General features: G+C 46.5%; 1 protein-coding gene across 1 annotated transcript in view; it reads left to right on the forward strand.

The window, feature by feature from the left end:
* Positions 1 to 3,271: 3,271 nt before the first annotated feature.
* ARHGEF2 (Rho/Rac guanine nucleotide exchange factor 2) overlaps positions 3,272 to 27,341 on the forward strand; it is a 50,621-nt gene continuing 26,551 nt past the window's right edge. The window contains exons 1-6 of the mRNA XM_024748314.1: positions 3,272 to 3,499; positions 12,085 to 12,362; positions 13,780 to 13,897; positions 22,618 to 22,735; positions 23,324 to 23,363; positions 24,578 to 24,671. Of these exons, the coding sequence (XP_024604082.1) occupies positions 12,106 to 12,362; positions 13,780 to 13,897; positions 22,618 to 22,735; positions 23,324 to 23,363; positions 24,578 to 24,671 (627 nt within the window). The 5' untranslated portion in view covers positions 3,272 to 3,499; positions 12,085 to 12,105. The remainder of the gene's footprint in view (positions 3,500 to 12,084; positions 12,363 to 13,779; positions 13,898 to 22,617; positions 22,736 to 23,323; positions 23,364 to 24,577; positions 24,672 to 27,341) is intronic.

The raw sequence follows: 27,341 nt of genomic DNA on the forward strand, positions 1-27,341 counted from the left end.
TCTCATCAGTCACCATATATTCCCCTAAACCTTCCTTGCCTGTGAGCCCCTCTCCACAGTAGAGGAGAGAATGGGGAAAAGTGTTCTGCAGTTGTTCTCATGCCCCGGGATACCTTCTAGGGGTGATTTATTCACTGACTGTTCTTGAGAAACTATCTCTTACGCCTGATTCTAGCCCTTCCTCCGTTTAAGAGCTAGCTTTTCTTGAGCTTGAACTTATTATTATTTTGGCCACATTGTGGGGTATGCAGGATCCCGGTTCCCCGACCAGGGATTGAACCTGTGTCCCCTTCAGTGGAAGCGTGGAGTCTTAACTACTGGACTGCCAGGGAAGTCCCATCTTGAACTTATTTTTAATGCCTCTGCTTCGAGCTCAGGCCAGGCAGAAGCGCCTGTATCCCCTGAGTTGTTACCTAAGCACGGCCTCTGGAAAGGCAGTGGGTATTGCGGCGACAGCAGTGGGGAGAAGCCACGCTGAGCTGACTCTGTCCAACCCAGGAATGCCGTGGTCCGAGAACAGCCTCCCAGGCAGGAGAGAAACCCAACAAACACCCGCTTTGTTCCTGTCACCAAGTTTCCCAGCTTAGATTCTGGTGGGGGGGCGGGGGGAGAGTGCTGCCCAGCCAGTTTAACCTTTCCTTCACCCGCCTTCGGAGCCTCTGGGCCCCAAGAAGGATGAAAAGGACTGGAGACAACAGGAGGCTCCAAATGAGTAGCCCTCCACCAGCTCACAGCCCTCTTTCAGGGCCTACGGCTCGGACACCCCAGGACTGGCCAGGTCAGAGGGCAAGAAGGATATATTTGCTTTGGTTCATTGTGTTCCTGGTGGAGACCTGGGACTTGCTCAAGAGAATGGGGAGAAAGACAGTGGGTCAGAAGCTTGGGGTTGAGAGCAAGCATAGGGAAGGAAGAGGGAGCTAGTTTGATAATGTATCGTCTTCCTCTAGGACTATGAACTGTTGGTCTTTGGACCAACACACTTTGCCATCTGTGTAGTGTTCACTGAAAACACAGTGAGGAGTTAACCTATAGGAGGGGGTGTTCTGGTTTAAAGGGTAGGATAAACTTCATAACTTGGGAAGGTAACATAAGAGATTTCTCCCTCAGTCTGAGCTCTGGGAGATACTCCTTTTCTGAAAGCTGGGGCAGTCTTTACCTCTCCTTGCAGAACTCAGCATTTTGTGTCCTGGCCCTTGTTACAGAGGAGACTAGGGGGGAACCCAGGTCTGACCCAGATGACAAGAGAAGCATTGTGAAGGCAGTGTCACCGGCACCTTGAAAAAAGGCCAAAACTAAATACTTCCATCTCTCGAGAGATCAAATTCCTTGGAGTCAGGATGGAATTTGAGCCTCCCTTAAGTAGTAGCATTGAAGAATATAAGCCTCTCAAATCTATAGATGGCAAGACTCAGCTGGAGTAGTTGCTTTAGGATTGAGCCCTCTTCTTGAGGTAACTTAATGGAGGATGAGTAGCAGATGGTACTTCACTCTAATGGAAACTGCCCTAGGGACATGTGACCCCTGATCTCCAGATTTCATGCAGGTCTGCAAGGGAGAGGGAAAGCAAGCACTGGCCCTACATCCTTCCTGGAGATTGAGTACCCAAACTGAGGGCTTCCTCCCTAAAAGAACAGATAGCAACCCAGCTCTCAGCGTGTTCCAGATCCCCTCCTCCCGCTGGAAACTAGCCCTCTATCCCTCCCACGTCGTCCAAACTTTTAGCTGGCACCCGCGCACCCACACCCAGCCCTGGTACCAGGAGGATCCAGGGCCCAGATTACCACCCCTTTCACATACTAGGCTTTGGGACTTCACCTGACAAAAGTTAATTGGAAACAGCTATAAGGATTCCCAAGAAACTGTGGATAAAGCAGAGGCTTGGTGACAGGGTGGGAAGTTATCTGAGCTGGATCCCTCGAGAGAGCGGCTCAGGGTGGTGGAAGCAGCACTGACCACAGAGGCAGCAGTGCTGGACCCCAGCCCCAGTTCTGCCACTCACTGGCTGGCAGACCTCAGGTAAATCACACACACCCACCCCCGCTCGGAGCCTGTGTCCTCATTTGGACAATCCCAGGATTGTTAAATTAGAGAATTTCTGAGGACCCTACACCAGTAAAACAGGCAGCTGTTTCCCCTGTATTCTTATGAAGTGAGAAGCAACCACTGTCACTCATGTGGTTTGGAGCCCAGCCAGGTAGGAAAGGGCACACAGTTTCCACATCTGGCAACAACTGCCCTCTTCCTCTCACGCAGAGGGAGAGTTTTAGAGCAAGGCTAGACCGTAGATCACCTAATTTAATCTCATTTAATAGATCAGGAAAGGCAGAGTGGAGTGGTTTATCCAAGGACACAGCAAGTGGCAGCTAGCATATCTATTGAGTAACAGTTATGGGCCCAGCATTTATGTTCCACTATTTGTACATATCTCATTTACTATCCCCATTTTACAGAGGAGGAAATGAGGCTACTAGGGAACTTCTCCAAGGCCCCTTAACTTGTGAGTTGGCAGAGGCAGCCAAGCTCTTCCAATTCCAACATGTCCTTTCCCCTGGACCACGAGGCCCATCAGGGAGGAGGCTCCCCAGTACCGCAGGAAGTCCAACATCTGCCCACTCCATCCTCTGCCCCAGGGAAGCGGTGAGGGTGAGTCAGTGCCCTTAGAAGCTGTTATCGGGGAAGGGGGTGGAGAGCCAGTCAGATATCCTGTGCCTGGTATCCACAACACGCCGGGAGCTGGGAGCCGGGTGTGTGCCAAGCTGCCTGCTCACCCTGTTCCTGTTGGCTGAAGGAGGGTCCTCCTCTGATGTAGCTGCCCTTGTCATCGCTCCTCCCTGTACTTTCATCACAGAAAATACAGTCTGTCCTCCTCCCCCTACTGTAACCTGCCTCTTAAAGGGAACGACAAGCATTTTGAAACCAAATTTGAGAGAGAGCAAAGGACCTCCCTGACCTTAGTAGGACCTTGCTGTTAAGTAGGGTTCCAGCTGTGGGCCTTTCCCTGAGTTGTCTTCTTTTTCCCCTCAGTTCCACCCTGTCTCAGCTGGAGGGCAGGTGAAGGTTCCCTGGGATGTCAGGTTCCCACAAGGTGACCCCAGCTTGGTTTCCTGTATCTGTTCCTACGTGTGCCTGAATCCGGGGGCTGCCCTTTGCGGGATGCTGAAGATGGGGAACCCAGGAATCCTCGGGACCAGCAACGGCACCCAAGGGGTTAAAGGTCTGGGCACAGCACTGTCTAGGGTGTTTGAAGTAGGGCGGGGAAGGGAAGGGCTACAGTAGTTGGAGAGGCAGCTGATCTGGACTGGAATGAGTCCCCCCTGTCTCCTATGCAAACTTCTGGACCATGAGCAATTCCCTTAAAAGGACCAAGAAAGAGGCACCCCCATTAAGTCCTGGACTGGATTCTTAGAGGGGCTGTCTGAAGTGGGACTTCTTCCTATACTGCAGTCACCAACCGAAGGCAAGAACAGGTCTCCCATCTTTGGGATATCTCCCAAGTCTGGTGAGTTTCCCTCTCCCTTTCCCTGAGTCCTTACCACATCAGTGGGCATTTCCCAGAAGCAGAGATCTTCAGGAACCCCTCAGCACCCCCAGGAAGTGACAGAACAATTCTCCACCAGTCTCCTGCATTCAGCTGCCTTTTTAAAAAAATAATTAATTAATTAATTTTTGGCTGCATTGGGTCTTCGTTGATGCGCGTGGGCTTTCTCTAGTTGCAGCGAGTGGGGGCTACTCTTCATTACAGTGAGCAGGCTTCTCATTGCAGTGGCTTCTCTTGTTGCAAAGCACAGGTTCTAGGTGCTTGGGCTTCAGTAGTTGTGGCACACGGGCTCAGTAGTTTTGGTTCGCAGGCTCTAGAGCGCAGGCTCAGTAGTTGTGGCGCACGGGCTTAGTGGCTCTGTGACATGTGGAATCTTCCCAGACCAAGGCTTGAACCCGTGTCCCCTGCATTGGCAGGCAGATTCTTAACCACTGCGCCACCACGGAAGTCCCATCAGCTCCCTTTTTTAAAAAAATTTTATTAATTTTTATTTTGGGCTGCATTGGGTCTTCGTTGCTGTGCGCGGGCTTTCTTTGGTTGCTGCGAGCGGGGGTACTCTTCACTGCGGTGTGCGGGCTTCTCATTGCGGTGGCTTCTCGTTGCAGAGCACGGGCTCTAGGCCTGTGGGCTTCAGTAGTTGTGGCACACAGGTTCAGTAGTTATGGCACGTGGGCTGTAGAGCGCAGGCTTAGTAGTTGTGGCGCACAGGCTTAGTTGCTCCGTGGCATATGGGATCTTTCCATACCAGGGCTTGAACCCGTGTCCCCTTCATTGGCAGGCGGATTCTCAACCACTGAGCTACCAGGGAAGCCCTCAACTCCCATTTTTAACTAGGGTGCATTGAGAGTGTGTGTGTCTCTGTGTGTGTGCGCGCAAGTGTGCAAACAGGAAATCACCATAATGGCCAACAGTTAATTAACACTACTTGTGGGACAAGTGATGCCAAAGATTTTATATATACTTTTTTTTCTGTTTTTGGCCGTGTCACTAGTTCCCTGACCAGGGATTGAGCCCGGGCCCTCAGCAGTGAAAGCACGGAGTCCTAACCACTGAACCGCCAGGGAATTCCCTTATATACATTCCTTTTTTTTTGGCTGCGTTGGGTCTTTGTTGCTGCGCGAGGGCTTTCTTTAGTGGTGTCAAGCGGGGGCTACTCTTCGTGTGCAGGCTTCTCATTGTGGCGGCTTCTCTTGTTGCGGGGCACGGGCTGTAGGTGCGTGGGCTCGGTAGTTGTGGCTCGCGGGCTCTAGAGCGCAGGCTCGGTAGTTGTGGTGCACAGGCTTAGTTGCTCCATGGCATGTGGGATCTTCCCGGAGCAGGGCTCGAGCCCATGTCCCCTGCATTGGCAGGCAGATTCTTAACTACTGAGCCACCAGGGAGGCCCCCTTTATATACATTCTTAATCCTCACAGTCCTATGGGGTTAGCATATCATAATCCCCATATTAAAGTTGAGGTTTAGAGGAGTTAAATAACTAACACTCATCGATTAAGAGGTAGATTATAGGACTGGGATTCAGACTCAAGTTTATCTGGCACCATTAAGACAGGAGGTATGGACAAACAGGATAGCTAGAATTTTAAAACTTTAAATCCTAATTCACGCTGGGTCCCCTTCCTCTAGGCCCTGACATTATTCCCTTTATCCCTGGTGGTTAATTGTGAGATTTAAAGGGCCACAAACTCATACCTGAGAGCCAGGGGCTTCCAGATTCCAGATTACCCCATCCATTCAGATTAGGGGCTCCTTAGTTCACCCACTACCTTTAGCTGTTCCCTGGGATCTGATGGGTTAACTCCTTGGGACTCAGTGGCCAAAGTCTTCTCAGGTGTGTCCCTCTGAACCTCAGCCCCTCTCTTGCCCCACCCTGCTGGCGTGGCACCCAGAACGCATGCCAAGAAACTGACAGGAGGTAGAAGTGGACTGATCGGTCTTCCCCCTTTTATTCTCTAGCCCCGACACATCATGGGCTAGTCTGGGTCCCAACAAGCCTCTGGTAGAATAAGCACACAGGCCCAGCAGAAAGAAAGAGGATAGGATCCCTAGGTTCAGTTTGCAAACAAATTTTTTTTAAAAAAGAGAAAAGATGCTCACACTTGGAAGCCCAAAGCAGCAAAAATCCTGACTGATTTGTGAGCCTAATATATCAAAGAGGTGGGGGTGATTTAGGGTGAGTGTCTGAGATGCTTGATGGCTGACTTTTTTTTTTTTTTACATCTTTATTGGAGTATAATTGCTTTACAATGGTGTGTTAGTTTCTGCTCTATAACAAAGTGAATCAGCTATACATATACATATGTTCCCATATCTCTTCCCTCTTGCGTCTCCCTCCCGATGGCTGCCTTTTAAGGAGATATGATGGGACTTCCCTGGCGGCCCAGTGGTTTAGAGTCTGCACTTCCACTGCAGGGGGCATGGGTTCGATCCCTGGTCGGGGAACTAAGATCCCACATGCTGTGTGATGTGGCCAAAAAAACAAATAAGTAAAAATTTAAAAAATAAAAATAAGGAGACGTGGTTAGATTAGAGGACTGAGGATGCCTGGCTCTCTAGCTTTGAACTTCCAGAATTAAGTACTAACAATAAAATCGACAACTCTGCCCTATGGGCCCTGGAAGCAGGTGGAAGCAGGAGTCAACCCAAAAGCTGATGTGGGCAGATGGCTTTTGCCTGAACTAGCCCCTGTCCCACAGAGGGGTGGTACACTTGCCTCACCACTGTGTTTGTGCATAGACCCTTCTGGGTCCTCGTCTTGGTGCCTGACACCTGGTAGGTGCTAAAGAAATATTTGCTGAATGAAGGAATCCTCTCTATGTACCCTTTACCTTTTCTTTGATTTTTGGAATTGTGATACCACTCTCTGGCAGTTGACAGGAAAGACAGGGAAGGAGGGTGAGTTCCAGGATACAGTGTTGAACGCAAGCAAAATCTCATATGTCTCACACTGAGAAATAGAGCGATGACGTAGCCAGGTCAGGGTGAGGTGAGGAGGAATTAGAGACTTGGGTGCTATATGACTTGCTGTAGAATGGTGTGTTCGTGAGCAGGGAGGGGTGGGAAGGAACTGTGGTTACCAGGGCCTTCTTCATCTGAAGCCCTGCTTTAGTCTTCTTTGCAGGACACTGTTGGATTAATGGTTTACTTTCTATGGGAGAGGAAGCAGGTAGGTTAAATTTTGAACCATCAAAGGGTTTTCTACGACCCTGTTCCCCCAGGGCTAGGAGACCTGGAGAGAAGCCAGCAGACCATGCCATCTGGCCTGTCCCTTCCTCCCCGTTCTTTATTATCTGGTTCTTTTGGGTCTTCCACATTATTGCCCCCTTTGGGAAATTTAGGACCCCAGAGCCAGACCCAGGGAGCCCCCCAGGCTGCGAAGGGGCCCACTAGCCTTGCCCACTGTCCCCTGTGCCTAGCTGTGTGGTTGCTATCAGCAGTTCCTACCCCCGGTGTTCGCTGGCAGCAAACAGAAGCAGGGCCCTGCCTGCCCCCCCCCCCATCACCTCATTCAGATTTCTAAGATGCAGAGGGAGTAGAAAGGACAAATTTAATTTTTTGGAATCCCCATCTAATTTCTTCTGGAAACTGCTTCCTTTCTTTGACTGGGGTGGAGGGGGCAGGAATGAGGAAGTGAATAGCAATATTGCCAACTTTCTTTCAAAGCTAGCCACTTGCTCTCATTGGTTGCCTTCTTGTTTCAGAGAACTCAGGCTGTACACTGGGATGCATCTGCTTTGAAAACTCAGCTCCACCTCCTACAGCCCTGTGACCTTGAGCAAGTTACTTTCCCTCTCTGTGCTGCCTGTTTCTTCCTATGTAAAATAGGGATAATATCTATTTCAAGAAATGGTTGTGAGGATCCCACAGGGTGCTGTAGGCACTCATGGGTTAAGCGTCTTCCCCCTGTAGGCTCAGGTGCTATTTAGGAAATGGGTGTGCTGGGGTCTTCAATGTCCCTCCTCCCGCAAGCTGGTTGCAGACACCTGGTTGGTGGGCAGTGAGCCTTAATGTCTCTCTTTGATCTCTTTTTCCTCCTTCCTGAGATTTTGAGACCCAGCTTCTCTAAATCAAGAGTCTGCAAACTTCTTCTGTAGAGACCCAGATAATAAATATTTTAGGCTTTATGGGCCATATGGTCTCTGTCGCAACTACCAACTTTGCTGTCATAATGCAAAAACAGCCATAGACCATATGTAAATGAATGAGCATGGCTGTGTTCCCCAGAAAAAAACCCTTTATTTATGAGCACTGAAAATTGAATTTCGTATAATTTTTATGTGTCACAAAGTAGTATTCTTCTTTTGATTTTTTTCCAACCATTTAAAAAAGAAAATAGGACAGATTTGGCCCACAGGGTATAGTTTGCCAACCTCTGCTCTAAACTACCAGAGGCCATGGTCCATCCCTTCTCTCTTTTTTTTTTTTTTTTTTTTTTTTGAGATCCTCCTGGACCGGGGCACGAACCCGAGTCCCCTGCATCGGCAGGCGGACTCTCAACCACTGCGCCACCAGGGAAGCCCCATCCCTTCTCTTTGAAGAGTGCAGGTTCATCAGGGTTCATCAGGCTCCTCCTTGCTCTGGTTGTTATGTGCTCTTTTCTATCAGAAGTTGTTTATGTTAATGAGTCCCCATCACAGTTGTTTTAGTGTCAGCCTGTGGGTTATCTATTCTCTCTCTCTCTTCTTTAACCGTCATATAATGCCTATTTCTGCTTCTGTCTTGGGCATTCCTCTCTCCAGCTCTCCATTTCTCTATGCTCTGCCTTCTCTCTGCTTCTAAATAATAATAGTAACAACAAAAATAATAGTAGCATTTACTAAGTACCCAATATGTGCCAAGCACATTGTTAGTTGTATTACATACATTATCAAGTCTTTCAATATCCTTACAAGGTAGTATTACCATTCCCATTTTACAGATGATCCTGAAGCTCAAAAACATTTAATAAGCAAGTTCCCAAGGTCATGTGGCTTATGAAGGTGGCAGAGCTAGCAAATCTGATGAACTTCAAAGCACCCTGAAGAAATTATGGTCTCAGAGTTTTGAATAAGAGAGATTTCTCTCAGTATTTCCCTGGCGGTCCAGCAGTTAAGACTCCGAGCTTCCACTGCAGTGGGCACGGGTTCAATCCCTGGTTGGGGATCTAAGATCCCGCATGCCGTGTGGTGCAACCCAAAAAAGAGAGAGAGAGAGAGATTTCTCTCTGTTAAAATATTGTATGCTCCCATCTCAGCACACGGTAGAGTGTCTAATGAATCACTGATGACTAGGGCAATTGGTGGAGCTCACACACTCAGAGGAGGAATCACGAGACGCTGATGGTCTGTGTCGATGGGAAAACCATCTGATCCAGAGGCAGGAAGAAAAGTAAAGTGACTTAGAGCCCCTTCTTGCTTTCCTCCCCTGCCCCCATCTCAAGCATCTGATCTCAGACCTATTTCAGAATCTCCTATCTGTGCTCAGCGGAAGCAGTGATGTGACACAATGTGATCTCATTCTGGGGCTAAATAAAGCCATTGTGTGAGACCCAGCCCTGGTTGCTCCCTTGCACCATTTCCTGAGCTCAGGAGCCTAGTGAAAGATGGGAGGGGGCTGGGAGAGAACTGATGGAAGGAGGGGCAAGGAAAGGAACACAACCACAGGGGCTCCAGCTTGAATTTCAGAAAGAGGCGGAGGGACTATCTCTGGGAGGGGGTTGAGGAAACCTTGCTAAACCTCATCTCTTTGAAGGATAGAATGAAAATTATTGACCTGACAGCGTGAAGGGGTGGAATTTAGAAGAAAAACTTTCTGAGGAATGGAATGAAGATTTAAGGGAGAAGGAGCCCAGCGGATTCCATTTTCACAGAGGGCAGAGACCATGAATGACATGACAGAGAGGCCAGAAAGAGGGTAATTCTTTGAGAAGAGGTCAGACTCCAGGTGGTCTCAGCTGGAGGAAGAAGGGTGAAATTTCAAGACATAAAGATCTCAGTATTCGAAATGTCTGTCCACCAGGCCAAGGCAGCAGGGTACCACCTCCAACAGGCGGCATCTCCAGGGATGGAGGGAAAGGAAAGGGCTTCCATTCACTGCTTTTCATTCATCTCATCAAATCCAGCCCTGTGGGCAGAATCAGGGCGGGAAGAGTAGATAGAAGCTGGGTTCAGGGCGAGTAGGTCAAATAGTGTTTTCTCTTTTGTGAGGTCACTGAATGCCAGATCCAAGTTCCTTGTAGTGCCCCTTCAGTGTCCCTCCATTTCTGTCCTGTTCCCAGCCCCTGCTCCTCTTTTTCTAGGGAACATACCTAGTTCCTACTCTTTCCTCTATCCCAGCTTCTCACGACACTTTTTGTCAGTACCCCTCTCCTCCTGCCCCCAAATCTCAGCTTTGGAGACCACTGGTTTGCAGGGACCGTGCTGTGGCCCTCAGGCTCTGTCCTGCTCCCTGCAGATCTGCCCATCTGTTTATGTATTTATTTTCTAAATATGTTTTTAAGGAAATATTTATTTATTTGGCTGCACCGGGTCTTAGTTGCGGCACATGGGATCTTCGTTGCGGCGTGTGAACTCTTAGTTGCGTCACGTGGGATCTAGTTTCCTGACCAGGGATAGAACCCGGGGCCCCCAGCATTGGGAGCGTGGAGTCTTTTTTTTTTTTTAAAGATTTATTATTTATTTATTAATTTATTTTTGGCTGCGTCAGGTCTTAGCTGCAGCACGCAGGATCTTCGTTGAGGCATGCGGGATCTTTCGTTGTGGTGCGCAGGCTCTTCCTTGTGGTGCGCGGGCTTCTCGCTAGTTGTGGTGTGCGGGTTTTCTCTTCTCTAGTTGTGGCGCGCAGGCTCCAGTGCGCGTGGGCTCTGTAGTTTGCAGCATGCAGGCTCTCTCGTTGAGGCGCGCGAGCTCAGTAGTTGTGGTGTGTGGGCTTAGTTGCCCCGTGGCATGTGGGATCTTATTTCCCTGCCCAGGGATCAAACCTGCGTCCCCTGCATTGGAAGGCGGATTCTTTACCACTGGACCGCCAGGGAAGTCCCATCCCATCCTGTTTATAGATAGCACATCAGATGGCACGAGGCCCAAGTTTGTGGACACAGAGAGAGGATGTCTCCCAGCGGCAGGCTGAGAGGTCCCCTCTATGTGGCTTCCAGCTGTGCTGAGCACGGACAGGCACAGGGCCTGGGCTGGTTTCCTAGGCCTCTCTTTTTCTATCTTTAGACCCACCCAGCAGGGCAGCAGAATGCCATCTGCAGAGGCCTGAGTACTTGTCTCCTTCCCTGTGGTAGGCAGGTGTGCAGCTGACACAGGCACAGGTGCCATCTCAGTGGTCCTGGGTGGAGTGGGGGCAGGTTGCAGTGAAAGAGGGAAAAGTTGCTGGAAGGAACAACTGTCCAGCAACCTGGACTTTGGGGTGGGGGGGTGTCGGGGGCGGGGAGTAAAATAACTTGCGGAAGGCTTGACACCCTCACAGGAAGCCTGGGAGGAGCGGGAATTCTGACTCACTGCTTCCTGGCCCTCCAGGGTCCTCTGAACATCTCAGTTGCTTCACCCCTGGGAGAAGAGGAGCCTGGGAAACTCATTCTAGCAGAAGTTCTACAGAGATAGGGCCCAGAGGGGGTGTACAGAGGTAGATGCAGTAGATGTGAGTTGCCTTCCCGCCCCTCCATCACCTTAGTACTCGGGTATTTGGTACTTGTTTCTGGAGTGGAGCTTATCATTTTCAACTTTAAGAGCTCCTGAGGGTTCTTAAATCTGAGACACATTGAGGCAAGCCCTGATGGCAGCCAGGAGTACTGGGCAGTGAGAACAATGCCCACTTGGGAGAGAGAGAAGGAATTTCAATGTGGCTGGTTTTGGAGCCCTTCTCTTTGCTTCTTGGGAAAAGGTCAGAATGGCTCTCTTACTCCCCAAATGACCAGAATCTTAGAAAGAAGAAATCATACTACTTTCTCACTCATGCACCTTTTCTCCCTGCTGTTTTATTTGCCTAGACTCCTCCCTTTCCAACGTGGCCAAATCCTAACCACTCCACCCTTCCAGGCCCATCTCAAAGGCTGTTTACTTCCTTCTGTTTCCCTTTTTTGAGTCCTCCAACTGGCTATATGCACTCATTCCTTTGACAGCACAAAGACTTTTTTTGAAAATTCTCTTGTGGCATTTGGCAAACTCCGGCCAGTTGTTTGTGATTTGTGCTTTTGTCTATGTACACACATGCACACATGTACACACACACTCACTAGAACGAATTCCTTGAGGGTAAGAACAATATCTATTTCTCTTTGCTTGGCTTGGTCCTCTGCCATATAGGTACTCATTAAATGGAATAATAATGAGTGAATGAGGATGTCATTATGTACTGGAAAGAACACTAGACTGGGAGTCAGAAAACCCAAGTTCTCTGCTTGACTCTGCAACTAATTCCTCGTGTGATCTTGAGCCAGCCATCCTCCAATTCTGTGCCTTGGTAAAGGGAGGGGTGACTTGATGCTCTAGGCCTGGCTGACTGGGACACCTTTCTAGTTCCAAATTCCAGAATTCTAGAACTCACCATTCTCTGTCTTCTTGATTCAGACTGGCCTGTGTGTACCTCCCATGAACAAGGACGTCCCAGAGGTGCTCCTCACAGGTGGAGACCTGGTGCCCCAAGGCCACACTCGACGCTGCCTGTCTGTGGTCGAGTCCGGAGAACAGCTGGAGGAGAATGAGGAAGAGGGAGAAAAGGAGAGAGACGGCTCCCACGCTGTACCCCTCCGAAGGTCGAGGGCTTTCCGTGCCTACAGTCACAACTACGACCCCTTCAAAAGACATAGTTGGGGGCCGGGCAAGGAGCTCCAGGATCCACTGAGCAGGTAAAACACCAGGAGACCTCCTGTCTCTCCTTCTGTCAAGTCCTATACCTAGGAGAAGTGGTTGGAAAGGAATGACAGGAGTTGAAGAGACCTGGGCCCCTAGTCTCTTCCCTGGAGAATCCGAACCCAGGCCTGTTGTGGGCCTTTGGGGAGGGTAGACTCTGCCTTTCAAAATATGACTCTACCTAATAGTTCTAGCTCCTTTTTTCTACCTGGTCTCAAGGGCAGGTGGGTGAGGATGGTGAGGGAAAGATATGGAGGTGAGGTGAGTAGCAGGACACTCAGGTCTTATTGCCTCCACCTCCCACTTGGGTTTCTTAGGACCATACAACAGTGTCAGAGCTGGAAGGGACTCAGGGATCATATGGCCCCATCACCTCATTTTACAAATGAGGAAACTGAGGCCCAGAGAACTTTGGGAAGTTTCTTGAGAGAAGTGCTCCCAGGGTTGGGGCATGGAACCTGCCTCCTTTCCCAAATTGCTCCCTGCCTGCTGGATCCAGGCTGAGGCAGGCCCAAGATATTTAGATATCATAGTCCAGCCCTACAATGGGGGAAGAACTACTCTGGCTCAGGGGCCTACATAAGCTTGGCAGACTAGAAGAGAGGGACCCAGCTCTTCCCCTCTCCTGAAAAATCACTGACCATATCCCCAAAAACAGAGGAAGCCAGAAAGAGAAGGTCCAGGGGTCAGCATGAAGGGTTCAGTGTGAGTGGTCACTGTGAGGGCCTGCTAGCCGTGGAAGGGCCCTGTCTCTCTGCTTTGACAATGGTCCCCTTGGCCAAGTTCTCTTAGCTCTGGTGAGTAGACCAAGCTTCTCTAGCTTCTAGGCAGGGCTGGCTGGGCTGTGTGAGGGGAGAGGACCTTGTCCCTGAACTGGCTTGGGAGGGAACTTGGGTGAGAAGCCTTGTCCGCAGGACTCATGGCACCTTGCTAAGAGCGGCTAATTTAAGGCAGAGACGCTCTGAGTACGCTTTATGTGGTGCCGACTGTATCTCACGGTCTTCCAGGTGTCACCTTTCACTACCAGGCACTAATTTTGACCCTTGGGTAGAGAAGAAAGGGAGCCCTGGGCACACCATTGATCTTAGTAGGAGCTAAGGTTGGCATCAGACACCAGGCAAAGAGTGAGAATGCAGCTTACCCTTCCTTTCCCTCCCTGCTGAACGCTGGCTGTTTTCTGGAGGGCAGTACTGTCCTTTGACCAGCAGGGGTCACCCTTGCCTGAAGTCAGCTCCACAGTTTTGCCAAAGCACAGCCCCAAAGGGAAGCCAGTTTGGGTCTGGCCTGCGCCTAGGCTAACCGGAAGGGCTGGGCTGGGGGCAAGCAACAGGACTGGGCTGAGGCGGTGTTCCTCCCTGGTGCCTGTCACAGGCCACTGGGACCGGAGGGCAGTGGTGGCAATGTGTGTTTCAGGAACAAACTGCAGGCATCGGGATGTGTGGGCTCCCAGGAGCCCCCCTTACTGCAGAACCAAGAGGAACTGGACCCCTTTCTGGAACTGCAGCACCAAGGTGGCCAACCCTCCTGCGTGGTATGGATAGACAAATCCCCATGGAAGCTACCACCTTCCTCCCCCTCTCCTGCCCCTTTGCCTGTCCAGCCACCTCTCTGTGCCTCTTCTGTTCTGCAAGCTGCTGGGTCTCCCTGTGCCCAGGCATCACTTTGACTCCATCTGATGGAATCTGAATCTGGTGTCTCTACTCCTCTGTCTGCTTTCCTGGGTCTGTATGCTCTGTCCCCCACTCTTGGTATCCTGCCTCTGTCTCTTTCTCTGAGACTCTCTGTGCCTTCCTTTCTGTGTCTGTGTCTCTGTGTTGATGTGGGTATCTCTATTCCTCTCTCATTAAAAGGCCCCTGCTCCCCTTGGTGTTATAACTACTTCTTTGTGTGGACCCCACATTTCTCAGATTTGGAGATGAACTTATTATTTGTAGGATGAAACTAGGCATCTGGTACCCTGAAACAGTAGTTCTCTAACAAGATAATCATAGGATTATCAAGTGAGAAAGGATATAGAGATTGCTCAGCCTTCTGGCTGAGGGGAACATCACAGGGAAGATCTCAAACCAGGACCCAGAGACCACTGAGGATACACGAAGCTTTTAGAGACATCACTGGGTTTGCCAGCTAAGAGTCCCTGAGTACAGTCAGCCCTCTGTATGCATAGGTTCTGCGTCCATGGATTCAACCAACCACGGACTAAAAACATTTGAAAAAAAATTCCAGAAATTTTCAAAAAGCAAAACTTGAATTTGCCTCATGCTGGCAAATATTTATATAGCATTTACAATTATTTACATGGCATTTATATTACATTAGGTATTACAATTAATCTAGAGATGGTTTAAAGTATATGGGAGGACGCACACAGGTTATATGCAAATTTCAGTATTATGCCATTTTATGTAAGGGACTTGAGCATCCTCAGCTTTTGGTATCCACAGGATCCTGGAATCAATCCCCCATGGATAATGAGGGACAGCTGTACATGGAACTGTCTCAAGCCCTGTGACTTAAGGTTACCTCCCCTCCAGCACATCCTCTAACTGGCCAGGGGTACCCACCCGGCCTCATTGTTCAAGTGCCTGTGGTTTGGGAGAGAGGTTGAGAAGAGGGGGCTGTTACAGCCTGTCAGGGAAGCAGCAAAACGCATCTTCTCCCAGCTCCCACTTTTCTCCATTAGCATCTCTGTAGGTCTTCCCTCACATCTGATTCAATGTGGTACGGTAGAAAGAACAGGATTTGGGAGTCACACTGCTCCTAGTTGAACAATTTATTTCAGCTCTCTGAAAATCAGGATACTAAAAACTGTCTTTTAAAGTTGTGATTATTAGATGAAAAAAAAAAAAGTGTTAAAGTGCCCAGTACAGAGGCTAGCACACAGGAGATAACGCTTTCTTTTTTCTCTTCTCCCCTCCATTCCTTTGTACTTCTTTCTCTCTCTTCCACCTCTCTCTTCTCCCTGTTTCCCCCTTCTTGGTATTATATGTCTTCTTCTTTCCCCCCTTCTCTAGTGGTTTTTTGTTTCTTCTTTTTTTTTTTTTTTTTTTTTGCGGTACGCGGGCCTCTCACTGTCATGGCCTCTCCCGTTGCGGAGCACAGGCTCCGGACGAGCAGACTCAGCGGCCACGGCTCACAGGCCCAGCCGCTCCGCGGCATGTGGGATCTTCCCGGACCGGGGCATGAACCCGTGTCCCCTGCATCGGCAGGCGAACTCCCAACCACTGCGCCACCAGGGAAGCCCTGTTTTTTCTTTTTTTATGTCTTCCTGTTCTGATTCCTCTTCTCTCTTCACCTAATGTTTAAGCATTTCCCTTAAATTTCTCCTTGTCTGTATGTTTGGGGTTTTTTGTATCTTCCTGCAGCAGCAAATAGGTATAAGTCTTCAGCAAAGTCCACAGACCAAAAGTCTGAGATTCATTAAACTAGACTGGGGCTTTCAGACTAGTTTGAAAGCCAAGCCAAGTCTAGCTCAAAATTTATTTTGTTTGGCCAGCATGGTGTTTACACTTTCCAAAATTCAGATGTCCTTAGATGGGAGCTGTACCCTCCAGTTTGCCAGGGTTGCTAGTACTCTCTATTGTATTTTTCCATTTGTCATAAATATAGTATTTTAAAATGAATGCCTAATCAATCACCCATCCATCTCCAGAACTAGGATATCACCAGTACATTTATCTTTATTTATGTCTTCCTCTCTTCTGTTATTCCCTTGCCTTCCCACCAGAGGTAACCACTATCTTGAATTTTCTTAATCACTCATTTACTTTTTTTTAAATAGTTTTAACACAAAGCATTACCTAATGATGTATTATTTCTTTTTTGTTTGTTTCTGACTTTAAAAACAATGATGTTATATTGTACAAAATTTTCTATAACTTGCATTTTCACTCAGCATTCTGTTTCTAATTTTTATCCATGTGTTACAAATAGTTATAGGTAATTATTTTCATTCCAATCTTCTGTTGATGGACATTTGGATAATTTCCATTCTTTACTATTATGAAGAGTGTCATTATGAACATCCTTTTATCCATCTTCCGGTGCTCATTTGCAAGAATTTCTCTGGGGTATATACCTTGGAGTAGAACTGTTGGGTCATAGTGTACACAGATGTTCATTTTTATAAGTTAATGGCAAACTGTTTCCACCCACATCAGCAGTATATAAGAGTTCTCATTGATCCACATGCTTTCCAACACTTGGAGTCATCAGATTTCTTAATTTTGCCAATCTAGTGGTTATAAATCTCATTGTGGTTTTAATTTGAATTATCCTTATTACAAATGGAATTGAGCAATTTTTATACGTGTCTTGGTCATTTGTGTTTCCTCTTCTGTGAAATTCCTCTTCATGTCTTTTGCCCACTTTTCTATTGGATTCTTTGAGGGTTTTTTCTTTATTGTTTTGAATGTGTTCTTTACATATTCTGAATACTAATCCTTTGTGGTTGTATGTGTTGCAATGATCTTTTCTCAAAGATTGAGAAAAGTGGTTTGTCTTTTCCTTCTCCTATGGTGCCTTCAAAGAAACAGAGTTTCTTAATTTAAAAAGAGCATATTTATTGAAGTATAACATATATACAAAACATGTATTAAAAAAAACTTTTGAGATTTTAGTTGGAGTTGCATTGACTCTAAAGATTAATTTAGGGAAAGTGGACATCTTTACAGTATTGCTTCTTCCTACCCATCCATGAAAATAGTATACTTCTTCATTTAATGTCTTTTAATAAAGTTTTATCAATTTTTTTCCATACAGAGTTTGTGGATATGTATTAGATGTATTCTTAGGTATATTATACTTTTTTTGTCAAAATTTTAAATTAAAAATTTTTAAATTTTTATTGAAGTATAGTTGATTTACAATGTTTCAGGTGTACAGCAAAGAGATTCAGTTATATGTATATATATATATATATATAGATAGATAGATAGATAGATATGTATTCTTTTTCAGATTCTTTTCTATTATAAGTTATTACTGTCAAGATTTTAATTTTAGTCATTCTGGTGGGTGTTTTAGAATTGTCTCATTTTGGTTTTAATTTGCATGTCCCTGTTGAAAAATTTTATTGAGCACCTTTTCATATTCTCATTGACCATCTGAATATCTTCTTTGGTGAAATGTCTGTTCAAGTCTTTTGCTCCATTTTTAAAACAGCTTGTCTTGTTCTTACTGATTTGTAAGAGTTCTCTATATATTCTGGATCTGAGTCCTCTGTCAGATATGTGTATTGTGAGTATCTTCTCTCAGTCTTTGACTTGCATTTTTACTTTAATAGTGTATTTTAATAAGCATGAGTTTTTAATTTAGATGAAATCCAGTTCATCGATTATTTTAATGGTTAGTGCTTTTGGTCATGTTTAAGAAATCTTGCCTACTCCAAGAATGTGAAGATTTTTCTTCGATATTTTCTTCTAGAAGCTTTATAGTTTTAGCTTTCATATTTAGGTCTGTGATTTATCTAGGTTCTTGTGTACGGGAGAAATCAAGGTTTTGGTTTTTTCCCTATGTAAATATCCAGTTGCTTCATTAAAAAACTTACTTTCCCCATTGAATTGCTGTGGTGACTTTGTTGAAAATCAAGTGACTATATTTGTGTGAGTCTATTGCTGGGGACTGTTCTCTGTTCCATTGATCTATTTGTCTATTCTTTTTTTTGCGGTATGCGGGCCTCTCACTGTTGTGGCCTCTCCCGTTGCGGAGCACAGGCTCCGGACGCACAGGCTCAGAGGCCGTGGCTCACGGGCCTAGCCGCTCCGCAGTATGTGGGATCTACCCGGACCAGGGCACGAACCCATGTCCCCTGCATCGGCAGGCGGACTCCCAACCACTGCGCCACCAGGGAAGCCCTATTTGTCTATTCTTATGCCAGTATCACATTATCTTAATTAATGTGGCTTTATTGTAAGTCTTAAAAATGTAATAGTGTAAGTCCTCCAACTTTATTATTTTTCTTTAAGATTATCTTGGCTATTCTAGGTCCTTTGCACTTCTATGTGAATTTTATTTTATTTTAAATAAATAAAAATATTTATTTATTTGGCTGCATCAGGTCTTAGTTCCAGCACATGGGATCTTCGTCGCAGCGTGCAGGGTTCTCCAGTTGTGGTGCACGGGCTCCAGAGTGCACAGGCTCAGTAGTTGCGGTGCGCAGGCTTAGTTGCCCTGCAGCATGTGGGCTTAGTTCCCCAACCAGGGATCAAACCCGCGTTCCCTGCATTGGAAGGCAGATTCTTAACCACTGGGCCACCAGGGAAGTCTCTGCACTTATATGTGAATTTTAGGATCAGCTTATCAATTTCTAAAAATGAAAAATTCTGCTGAATTTTGACTGAGGTTGTACTGAATTCAAAGATTAATTTAGGAGGGAAGAGAAATGGGAACATATGTATATGTATAACTGATTCACTTTGTTATAAAGCAGAAACTAACACACCATTGTAAAGCAATTATACTCCAATAAAGATGTTAAGAAAAAACAAATAAATAAAACATGAAAATATTTGGTGGATGAATTAAAAAAAAGATTAATTTAGGAAAAATTGACTTCTTTCTGATATTGAGTCTTCTTATCCACGGAAAATAATATCTCTATTTTGTTAGGCTTTCTAAAAAAATATGTCTTTTAACAAAGTATTTGTTTCCTTCATACAGGTCTTGTCAATCTTTATTAGATTTATTTCTATGTGCCTTATATATTTTGTTGCTATTATAAATGCTTTCTTATATTTAAATTACATTAATTACATTTTATAATTATTTTTGGTTTATAGAAGTGCATTTTAATTAATTATAGTTATTTACCTTGTTAAACTCTTTTTTTTCAGTTATAACAATTTATCTGTGGATTTTTTGGGCTTTTCTAAGTAGACAATTATGGCATCTTTATTTTTATTTTTTTTTAAATTTTATTTATTTATTTTTATTTTTGGCTGCGTTGGGTCTTCGTAGCTGCACGCGGGCTTTCTCGAGTTGCGGCGAGTGGGGGCTACTCTTCCTTGTGGTGCACAGGCTTCTCATTGTGGTGGCTTCTCTTGTGAAGCACAGGCTCTAGGCACACGGGCTTCAGTAGTTGTGGCACGCAGGGTCAGTAGGTGTGGCTCACGGGCTCTAGAGCACAGGCTCAGTCGCTGTGGCGCACAGGCTTAGTGGCTCCACGGCATGTGGGATCTTCCCGTGTCACCCTGCATTGGCAGGCGGATTCTTAACCACCACGCCACCAGGGAAGCCCATATGTCATCTTTAAATGAATTTTGCATTCTTCTTTTTCTATATTTATTTCTTTCATTTCTTTTTCTTGCCCTACTGTGTGTGTGGCTGTGTGTGGCTAGGGCTCTATTGCAGTGCTGAACAGAAACGGTGATAATGGCTATCCTTGTCTTGTTTCTGATTTTAGAGGGAGTGCATCTTATGTTTCACCATTGAAATCGATTTTTGGCTGTAAGGTTTTAAAAGATACTCTATCCAGTTAAGGAAGATTCCTTCCATTTGTAACTGCCAGGTCTTTGGTTTTACAATGAGTGAGTGTTGGATTTTATCCTATGACTTTTTTGCTTTTACTGAGTTGGTTATGTTTTTTCTCCTTTAATATGTCATTGAGGTAAATTACATTGAAAGATTTTCCTCATCTTAAACCACCCTTATATTTTTAGGATAAGTCTGACTTTTTCATGATGGATTGATTATCTTTTTTACACACTGCTGGATTTATTTGTGGCATCAATTATCTATTGCTGCATAAAAGATCAACCCCAAACTTAGTGGCTTAAAACAACAACCTTCTTTTCCCCCTCACAGTTCTATGGGTGGTTAATTTGGACTGAGCTCAGCTGGGTATTCTTCTGCTGGCTCCACCTGGACTCACTTATGTGGCCGTAGTTGTCTGGTGGCTGAATAGGGCTGATGGTCAAGGACAGCCGTATTCATGCCTGTGGGTTGGCAGGTTGCCCGTTGTGATACTTTGGTTCTTATCCACATGGCTTCTCCAGAAGGCTTAGGCTTGGGCTTGTTCACGTGGCAATAGCATTCCAAGTGGGCATGAGTGGAAGCTTTAAGTTTTCTTGAGGTGTAGGCTCAAAAATCACATCATGCTACTTCTGCCACATTCTATTCATCGTAGTAAGTCACAGGCCAGCCTGTGACTGAGTGAAGAAATAGACTCCTTCTGGATGGTAGGAGCTGCAAATAATTTGTGGCTATTTAAAATCTATTACAGTTTGCTAATATTTTGTTTGGAATTTTTGTACTTTTCATAAGAGAGATTGGGCCATAATTTTCCTTTGTCATATGGTCTGTGTGTAGTTTAAGAATCAAGGTTATACTTGCCTTATAGAAAGAGTTGGAAAGCTTTTGTTTTTGTTTTCTATTCTTTGCAAGAGTTTGTATAAGATTTCAGTGATCTATTCCTTGAAAGCTCTGCTCCTTGACTGTAAAACTGTTTTGGCCTGGTGTGTTTTGTTTTGTTTATAGAAAGATTAACTACTGATTCCATTTCTTTAATAGGACCATTCAGACTTTCTATTTCTTCTAGATTCAGTTTTGGTAAGTTATATATATTTTGTTTGTTTTTTTAAAGAATTTGTACTGGCATTAAGTTGTAGATAGCATTATCTTTCTAGTCACTACTGTTTCTGTAGTTAGGTCCACTCTTTCATTCTACTTTTATTTGAGCATCACCCTTATCAAAGGTTTGTCTATTTTATTTGCCTGTTCCTAAAATCAACTCTTGGCTTTATTGATCCTATTTCATTTGTTACTACTTCATTGATTTCTGCTTTTATCATATCCTTTCTTCTATTTACTTTGGGTTTGTTTTGTTGTTCTTTTTCTAACCTTTTAAGCCGGCATAGCTCATTAATTTTCAGTTTAAAAAATTTTCAGTTAAGCATTTTAAATCGACAAATTATCCTTGAGATACATTTTGGCCATCTCCCACAAGTTTTGTTGAGTAGTATTTTCATTATTGTTGTTATAAAATACCTTTAAATTCCCATAATGATTTCTTCTTTGACCAGTAAGTTTATTTAGAAGGGTGTTTTAAAATTTCTAAATCTGGGGCTTCCCTGGTGGCGCAGTGGTTGAGTCCGCCTGCCGATGCAGGGGACACGGGTTCGTGCTCTGGTCGGGGAAGATCCCATGTGCCGCGGAGTGGCTGGGCCCGTGAGCCATGGCTGCTGAGCCTGCGCGTCCGGAGCCTGTGCTCCGCAACGGGAGAGGCCACAGCGGTGAGGCCCGCGTACCGCAAAAAAAAAAAATGGAGATTTGTTTAAAACTTAAAAAATAATTGAAATATAACATAGATACAGAGAAGTATATAAAACTTATATGTACAACGTAATGCATAATTAGGAAGCAAACAACCATGTAACTACTCCAGGTTAAAAAAAAATAGAGTACCACCCAAACCCAGAAGCCCCCCATGTCCCTCCCCATTCATAGCCCTCTCCCTCCTGGCAGAGAGGACCACTTTCTTGACTTTTGAGATCGATTTTCCCTATAGATTTACCACCTTTATGTGTATGTCTAAACAATATCAATTAGTTTTACCTGTTTTAAACTTTATATGAATGTAACCACAAAGTATATAAATCTTTTGTGTCTTCGTTCTTTCATGAGATTCATCCATATTGTTGGCTGAACTGTAGTTTGTTCATTTTTAATGTTGAATAATGCTTCTATTTATAAATATACCACAGATTCTTTATCCTAGCTACTGAAAAGGGATTTCTGGGTTGTTTCCTATGATCTCTCTGATAGAGGTTATCTGAAACATGTTACATTTTGCCTTATGGACTGATATGTAGCCAGTTATTGTAATGCTCCACGTAGGCTTGAGAAAAAAAAAGTGATTTTCGAAAGATTGGGGTTTATGAATATTTCTAATCCCTATTGTTTTAAACCCAGACTGCCCCAGTTTTGTGTGTGTGTGTGTTTGTTTTTTCATTACCTGTCTGACCTCTGTATATTGAGTTTTTCATCTCTGGAAACGATTCAGGGTAAATCTTTTCTAAGATATTTTCTATATTAAGGCAGCCAGGGTTTGAGTTGCAACAGAGTGATGGCTGCTAAATAGCAGGAATAACTTCTCAACTATTTCAAGTGGAATGTTCCAGATATGGGTAGTGGGGAGGGGTAGAAGGCCTGAAGGCCTTGAAGAAGGGCTTTGCTGTGGGAAAGTGAAGAGCCTTGGGGGGGGAAGATGGATGAAGCCTGACCTTTGCATGAGGATTCTTAACACGATTCTAGGGTCAGCGTTCCTGTCACCCATCTGCTGGCCTTTTGGACCACTCGCCCACCGGCATGCTTTCCAAGTCTGTATCCATGAGTGGCATCAATTACTTCTTGGGCTGCTCAGATCCAGCTGGTGAGTAAAAGTGGGGAGCAAAACAGTGGTGGCCCCTTCCTCTGCCTGTCTCACCCCACTCCTCAGAGCCAGCTGTTTAGGGTCCAGATGTCCTGCATTATGTTTAACCACACACCCTTGGAAACCCCAAAATGCCTTTATTCAAGTGAGAGATCTGAATTCAGGACTTTGGTATTCTGAGGCTCTCCTTCCAATGAAGGAGGACATAGGACAGAGAGAGGCTCTCTAGCTTCCCCTGTCACCAGAGATGGAGGACAGTTATCCGCAACGTACCTTGTCATCAAGAAGAGGCATTGGGAGCTCAATCCTCTGCCCTCGCCATTCACTGAAAAGGAACTGAGACATTGGCCTCTCAGCCCCCTATCCACACAACGCCGGTGCTCTGTTACCCGGGCTCCTAAGTTCTTCAGCTCTGCTCTGCTCAGATGCCTCCCTCCTTCCCTACTCCCCAGTGCCCGCCCTCAGGAATGGCGTCACAAGCACCTGCAGCTTGGGAACCTGATCCAGGTGGAGGGGGTGGGGGAGGCAGCCCTGGGCGCCTTTGTCTGGCTTTAGCTGGACACCTCACGTCTCCTTTTGTGTTGGCAGGGAATTTGTCCCAGTCCTCTGCTGCTGACCTCAGCAAAAGGTGAGTTTGGGGGACACAGAGCCCTTCAAAGCCCTAGATGGGGGAGGGACAATGGGACTAGGCCATGGGTTTTGTAGCCCCAAGGGTCTCTGTTTCCTGAAACATTGCTCCCCTTAACGTTTCTTATGAAAGACCTCCAAATATCCTTCTACCTGCACTGCATAGAATTCCCCTTCTTCTCATTGGCTGGGGAAGGCTAAGAAGTTTCCTGGTAGCTCCATGGGATGAAGAAGAAATCAGGGAAAGAGAAGGAGTATATAGACCCCAGGGTGTCTGTTAAATAAGAGAGTGGAGGTTGACAGCTGTTGTCAGTGTCAGAAAAGTGAGCAGGCAGATTCGCTACTGCACAATCTTAGGGACAGACGGTGACCAAGGACCATGGACCAGCTTTGGATAGCTGAGATAATCTACCAATGGGGAGTGGCCCTTAGGAGAGCTGGGCATGGGCTGTAGCGCCCCAAGGGGAGAGGGCAGGGGCTGAAGGCATATTGTTCAGGAATCGAGGTGGAGGCTGGGAGATTTACATAGTATCTATGTAAATAAGCATGCAAAATCGGCACCTGTTTATTTGGCTCCTACAGCTGAAGCCTGATTAGAGTGGGTTAGCCCTCTAAGACAGTGTGGGTGTGTGAGCTAGTAATGGGCCCTTTAAGATATCAAGCTCTGATTTGTGGTCCTGAAAATCTCTAGCTGACACATCCTCCTGGCTCTGGGTTTGGGATTAGCTCATGGGATGGGGCTGATGAAATCCCAGGAAATTCAGTCCTTATTGGCGTTAGGCCCAGAGGCCCTTTCCAAACAGCAGGGAGGGTCGTACACAGGACTCTTGTTTTGTGAGGGGAAAACGTCCCCTTGGAGAGCCCCCCTCCCTGTATCATTTCCGTTGGGAAGCAGCATGAAAGAGGAGATTGGGCCTGGATTAGGTAGGAAGGGGGAGTCTGTATTTATCTGGGAGGAGCCTGGAGTTTTCCTCATAAATAGAAGGGCCTGGGAAACTGTAGTGACCATATCTAGGAAATCCGAGGAGGTAGGGGAGTGGGGGCCTCTTTCTCCTGAGTCCTTCCTCTCTCTTCCTCACCCTTCTCTGTCTTTCCCCCGTATCTCCCCATTCTCTCTCCCCTGGTCATGGCACTTCATCCACTGTATCTCTGGGAGTATCTTGTTCTTTTCCAGCTCCAGCTCCATCTCTTCACCTCTTCTTTTTCTCTCTGCAGCTGTAGCCACCTGGAAGGGGGCTCAGGCACCTGGGCAGGCTCCTCCCTGAGACGGACCCTCAGCTTCATCTTGGGCATGACCGGAAAGGCCAAGGTAGGAGTTGGGGAAGCAGGAGGCCCGGGGACCCACTGCCCTCCCCAGTTCCCTTCCCCTCCCCCTCACCATCTGCTCCCCTCCCCAGCTTCCGCTGGTAGGCAGGGACTCAGGGCAATGGTTCAAGTTTTAAGGGAACATGGTATATCTCCCAGGCTCCCTCCTTCTGTCCCAGTAAATCACCTTTCCTCTGCTTTCCCTATGTCTCCAGCTTAGCAGCCAGCTGTGGACAGCTGGAAGGGGAGATGGGCCAGGAGCCTCAAGCTGAGGAGTGGCCTAGCCCTCCCTCTCTGGAGGCCCCACATAGCTGAGAGGTGGGCAGCCGAAATCTTAACCATCAGGCATAATAATCGTAACAATTACAGCAATACTTTTTACTTCTTCAGAGAGTATTCGGGTTTGCAAAGTGCTCTTACACTCATCCTTTTATGGGTGGATATGGCAGCTGAAGGAGTTGAAATGAGACCATAGGCAGAGTGGAAGCCAGGAAAGTGTACGATTGTGGAAGCGCATACACACCGTACCAGTGGGGCCACGTGTAGTTCCGACCCCAGGAAGGTGAAGGCACGTTGCTCTCTTCCTTATTACCAACACCCCGGCTCTGGTGAAACTAGGAGCTCTGCCTGCTGCTTGAATTCATTTCCACTCTCTTCATTTACTGGCAGAATGAGCCACTCCCCGCTTTTCCTCTCCTGGCTTCCCCAAGTATGCATGTACTTTCCCACCGGGGCGGCTCCTGAACATTAAGAGAAACCCCAGACAAGACATCATCAGATTCACCTCGAAGCACCACGGGATCCTCACCCAGTAAGGTTGCCTGGGCTCCTCCCGGCCCCGCCGGCAATGCCAGCGCTCTCTTCTCTGCCAGCCTTTCAGCCAGGATTCTCCTTCCTCTGGGTGGGCAGGGAGGGCAGAAACAAAACCAGGTTCTCAGCTCCTTCTCGTTGCAGGCCGCAGGCGGGGAGCTGAAGCGTGAGATCAGGCAGTCTGAGAGCAGGGCGAGGTGGGCACGGTGAGGCTTCTTTTCTGCCGTGGTGGGGAGCAGAGCTCTCTACAAAGAGAACAAAGCCAACACCCAGACCTTGGGTCTGAGTCCCTCTCCCCACAGCCTCTCTGTTCAGGGTAGGAGAGTCTGACAGCAGAATCACCCTCTTTTCCTGCAGTGGGAATGGTAGAGGAAGTCGGTGCTGTCTAGGGGCCATCCAGATCCCAGTTGGTCTGCATTTGCCCGCCCTTGGCCTAGCAGTTTGGTGAGGGGATGAAGGAGAAAGTGGGCAGATACTGAAGCCCAGACAGCCAGCAGGAAAGAGCTAAGCATCGTCAGGACATTGTCCCAGTCGACTGCCTTTCCTTGCTAGGACTCTCGTTCTGTCTTCCTGTTTCCCTCTCTGTCATCTCCTGGTCCATCTTGCTTCCACCCTCATGAATGTGTGTGCTTGCATCACTAAATCTCTTCTTCCCCCTCCTCCCAGCTCAGGATAGGGGCCATAAGCAGGTAAACACCAGGGGTTGGGGTGAAGAGAAGCTCAGTCAAGCAGTGAGAGAAGGAAGTAGCTTATTCCTTCCTATTTGATTAGCATTGTAGAGCCGACAAAACACTTTTCCAGAGGTCATCTCATTTAATTCTTATAACACTCTGGCAAAGATAAATATTTTAATCTCTGTGTTTTGTTTTTAAAGCTCTTATTTACATTTGTTATTATTTTTAAAATTAATTAACTTATTTATTTATTTTTGGCTGCATTGGGTCTTCTTGGCCGTGCACGGCTTTCTCTAGTCGTGGCGAGCGGGGGCTGCTCTTCATTGAGGTGTGCAGGCTTCTCATTGCAGTGGCTTCTCTTGTTGCAGAGCACAGGCTCTAGGTGTGCGGGCTTCAGTAGCTGTGGCTCGCAGGCTTTTGAGCACAGGCTCAGTAGTTGTAGCGCACGGGCTTAGTTGTTCCGCGGTATGTGGGATCTTCCTGGACCAGGGCTCGAACCCATGTCCCCTGCATTGGCAGGCAGATCTTAACCACTGCACCACCAGGGAAGCCCCTTAATCTCTGTTTCATAGACAAGATAACTTAGAGCCTAGGTTATTCTCCCAAGATCCCACACTTAGCAAAAGGTGGAGCTGTATTACAAACCTAGAGCTTTGACTATATGTTGTTGTCTCTGCTTCTGTCAGTAAACCTACGTAATAGTTTATCCCCTCTCTTCGCTTCTTCCACCATTTCTGATGGATGGCCATTGGAGTCAATAATGCATTAATCATCCCCTCCCAGAATACACAAGGTCCAAAGTAATAAGAAGAAAAGCAAACCTCCTCCTGGGAACTGTAGGACTTGGGCCCAGGTATCCCTGTGGCTTTCTCTGCTCACCTACTGGCCAAGACCCTGACAACCAGGTTCTTCCCTGGGATGGCCTCCCTACCTCTGAAATGTGGGGGACATATCTGTTAAGTTAAATGAGCTAAAGAAAGTGGTGGCTACTTTTAGATTCTGGCAGAAATCAGGGTTGGCTTTTGTTTTTGTGTATCTAAAAAAATAATTTCTGAAAATCTGGGCAGCATCACTGGATAGGAGGAGCAGGGATTGGGATAAAAATGGTTTGGAAGAAGGGGCAGGGGATGCTAAGGAGAAAGGAAAAGGGTTCACTGTTCCAGAGGATACAGAAAATGGAAATTAAGTCA

This window comes from Neophocaena asiaeorientalis, unplaced genomic scaffold (genome assembly GCF_003031525.2).
Source record: "Neophocaena asiaeorientalis asiaeorientalis breed wild unplaced genomic scaffold, Neophocaena_asiaeorientalis_V1.1 scaffold76, whole genome shotgun sequence".
NCBI classification, from domain to species: domain Eukaryota; kingdom Metazoa; phylum Chordata; class Mammalia; order Artiodactyla; family Phocoenidae; genus Neophocaena; species Neophocaena asiaeorientalis.